At 36.2% G+C, this 3249-nt stretch overlaps 1 protein-coding gene across 1 annotated transcript in view; it reads right to left on the bottom strand.

Moving 5' to 3' along the window:
- Positions 1–808: 808 nt before the first annotated feature.
- Positions 809–3249, bottom strand: part of LOC106869958 (sodium-dependent multivitamin transporter) — a 96045-nt gene continuing 93604 nt past the window's right edge. Inside the window, exons 13-14 of the mRNA XM_052978349.1 lie at positions 2828–2907; positions 809–1059 (exon numbers count right to left, since the gene is read on the bottom strand). Of these exons, the coding sequence (XP_052834309.1) occupies positions 2831–2907 (77 nt within the window). The 3' untranslated portion in view covers positions 809–1059; positions 2828–2830. The remainder of the gene's footprint in view (positions 1060–2827; positions 2908–3249) is intronic.

Below are 3249 nucleotides of genomic sequence, written 5' to 3'. Positions count from 1 at the left end.
TATATATATATATATATATATATATATGTGTGTATATATGTATGTATATATATCTGGATACAGTGACTAAGTGAACACAAGCGGGCAAGAATCTGGGTCCAAGGTTCAATCGTGACGTGATTTGTTGTCGCTCTCTTAATCTCTTAATCTGATTAGCGAGAATTGATTTTAACCCAGAAATGTAAGCTAAAGAAACACTTTTCCTTCGGTACAGTTGTGATCTGAGTGTTGAGTTAGAGATGGAATAAGACTTGGGACGTTTGAGAGTTAAATCTTGGAATATCTAAATATTGTGGCCATAGATACTGTGTAAAGCCTAAGACCCCCGAGTAAGGCCATTAGTACTGAATAAGGCCTTAAACACCAGGCAAGATCCTAGACGTTGAGTGAAGCCATTGGTACGACCGAAGGCCGTTGGTATTATTAAAGACTATAGACACCGAGTAAGGCCATAGACGCTGAGTAAGGCCTTAGGCTAAAATAAAGCCATTGGCACCAAGTATTATTTATCAATTTTTCGATACTTAATTCTAATAACTTGATGGTCAGTCTCACAAGATAGTTAGCTGAACTCGGGAATTGGGGGTCCAATGATTAAAGATAGAACACAGTCAGTTGTTGCGATGGAAAACTTTTAATCTACCATTGAGACTAGAGACAATAGTCAAGTCTCCACTAATCCCCCTCTGTACATTTCCATATCTACAGCCAAAACATGACGCGCTCTTTACATTTCATGCCAGCATTTATACACCAAAGACAAAAAGGAAGTCTTTAATCAACGTCAGAAATAAAGACAAACGACTGATGCAGTTTGTTGTTTTATTATACAAAGCAGTTTCTCTTTCGTTTCTCTTCCCTATAATTCATTGATCAATGATTAACTTTAAGAAAGTTATTGGACTTTAAGATCTCACTCATTCCAAATTATAATTCAACGAGTATTATAACTGTTAGTTTCTATCAAATATTTCCCTCGGAATTCACTTTTATTCTGTCATTGATTTTTATGTAGGAATTTAGAATAGAGATCCAGTATTCAAAAATCCGCCAGACGTTCTGTAAAAAAAAATTAGAGAATAAATTACAAACAAAACATTAACAACTATCCAAGAGAAAAGTAAAGAAGAATGTTGTCTTAAATCATTAACCATATAAGGAAAACAATGTACAGTTCGATATTTAAGAGATGAGGACAAATATCCGTCAAATGTAAATAATGTAAATAATGTAAAACAATGTAAAACAATGTATTCTAATTGTAGTTTGCTTGTTTTCTAAAGTTAGTAATTCTTGAAAAGAGACAAAATCTTGGCGATGTTTCTACGAACAAGAGATTAATCGCCAAAGAAAAATTCTCTTTAATCAGGGACGACACCAAGACATTCAGCACCATCGTGCAGTCCTACAATGCGCGCTGTCTCTCCCAGCTCTATTATGTGTAATCCCTTTTCTCAGCACTACGATGGGTGCTCCCTATTCTCAACTCCGCAATGTGCGCCCCTTCAACCATCATTCCGCTTTATACCATCATAACAATGCAGTCTCCACCACCACCACCACCACCACCACCACTACCACCAACACCAAATTATAATTAAATTGTCAACAAGAAATCTATAGCTTTTATGGCTTCTTATGTCATTGTATAAATCTGTTATCTAGGAAAACTTTAAATGTTTCATGCAAATCATGTGACAAGTCATAAGACCACATGACTCTCCTGTCTACCTCCACCTATCCACTGTTGCTCTCTATTTCTCCCCTCCCCGCTTTATAGTTTTCATGTTTTTAGTTGGGTAAAGAAGTTTTGTCTCTTGTTAAAAGTTTGCTTGACGCCACCAACTTTCGGGGCCTCAGGCAATCGTCTGCTTTGCCTGTAGCTTAGCCCCCGTCTCCTCGACACTTTAATCATCTCAAATGTCACCATGACAACAGCGCAACTCGCTTATGTAGACGACAGTTGAAAGAGTTACGACATCTGCAGTGTCAAAGCTAAGGGATTAGTAAAATTTCTTCTGGTATTCACAGGTTAAGTTATTTTTGTCTAGCTCCAGGTTAACCCTGATGAGGTAGACTTCCATTCCAGCCATGACCATCCTGTCTTTTTTCTGATGTGAAGGGGAACACAGGACCGTATTATTCAATGGTTTTTCGTTCTTCTTAGGCGGCAGTGTGTATGTGTGAGTCAGTGATTTGAAGTATTTTTGTCTTCTGTTTCTAGTATATTGTGTGATCAAACAGAAGCTCTCTCATTGACTCTGTCACTGTAAAAATTTTCCCGATAATAAACTGTCACATCCTATATTTCTCCCCTTCCATTAGAACTACTTAAACTGATCGATTCCACAACGAAATCTGAGATGTTTAATTGATCAAGTTTATTACAGATATCGTTATACCAACCATAGATCAATACCGAAGTTAATTGAATTATAATTTTGATGTTTTCCATAAAGCCATGAATGCCACAACTTCGGGTCCTTAACGATTACTGAATTTGATTTCTGGGAAATTAATTGTTGTTTCAACTTCAGTTGGTAGGTTGTCAGCCTACCAAAGGTACGATTTGCTCAGCATGACCAGAGGGAGCAGGGGGGGGGGGCTGTGCTAATGTTTAAAATACACTTTTTAAAATTTACTGAAACCATTTAAAATTCATTTTCTTTTTACCATTATACATCTATCTAGATATTAAAAACATTACTTTCAACTTCTCAACAGTACTTTAAACGCAGCCGAATACACCGCAAGTTGCACTTTTCACACGTTGTTATACTATTCTGTTTTTATTACTATTTTCGTATGAAATAAGTTATTTACTTACTCTCTAGGTACTTCGCGGAGGAATTGGTATTTTCTTGTATTTCCAAATTGTGTATTTTTTCTTTTTAGACGTCGTGCCACCTGTGGTAAAAGAAACATTTCCAATAAGATGAAGAAACGATAGAAACGAAACTATTTTCACATTCATTCTATTTCTCACATCACCTCATCAACCAGAAAAATATAAATATTATTGTCATCATATTACAACAGAAATACGACAGAAATCTCCTGCTTTTCAGTTTTATTTCAAACATGTGTGCTGGTTTTCGTAGTGGGCGGTAAGTTCTCTGCGAACCATTTCTAAAATCAACATCCAGTGAATGACTGCAGCTATTTCATTTCATTTACTACGCTAATAATCTTAAAAAAAGACCCAAACGATGTCCAATTCCATTTAATCTTCACTAAGAGTGCACATTC

Source organism: Octopus bimaculoides, chromosome 1 (assembly GCF_001194135.2).
Source record: "Octopus bimaculoides isolate UCB-OBI-ISO-001 chromosome 1, ASM119413v2, whole genome shotgun sequence".
Taxonomy (NCBI): Eukaryota; Metazoa; Mollusca; class Cephalopoda; order Octopoda; family Octopodidae; genus Octopus; species Octopus bimaculoides.
Note: the sequence above shows the minus strand (reverse complement) of the source record. Positions and strands in the feature narration are given on the sequence as shown.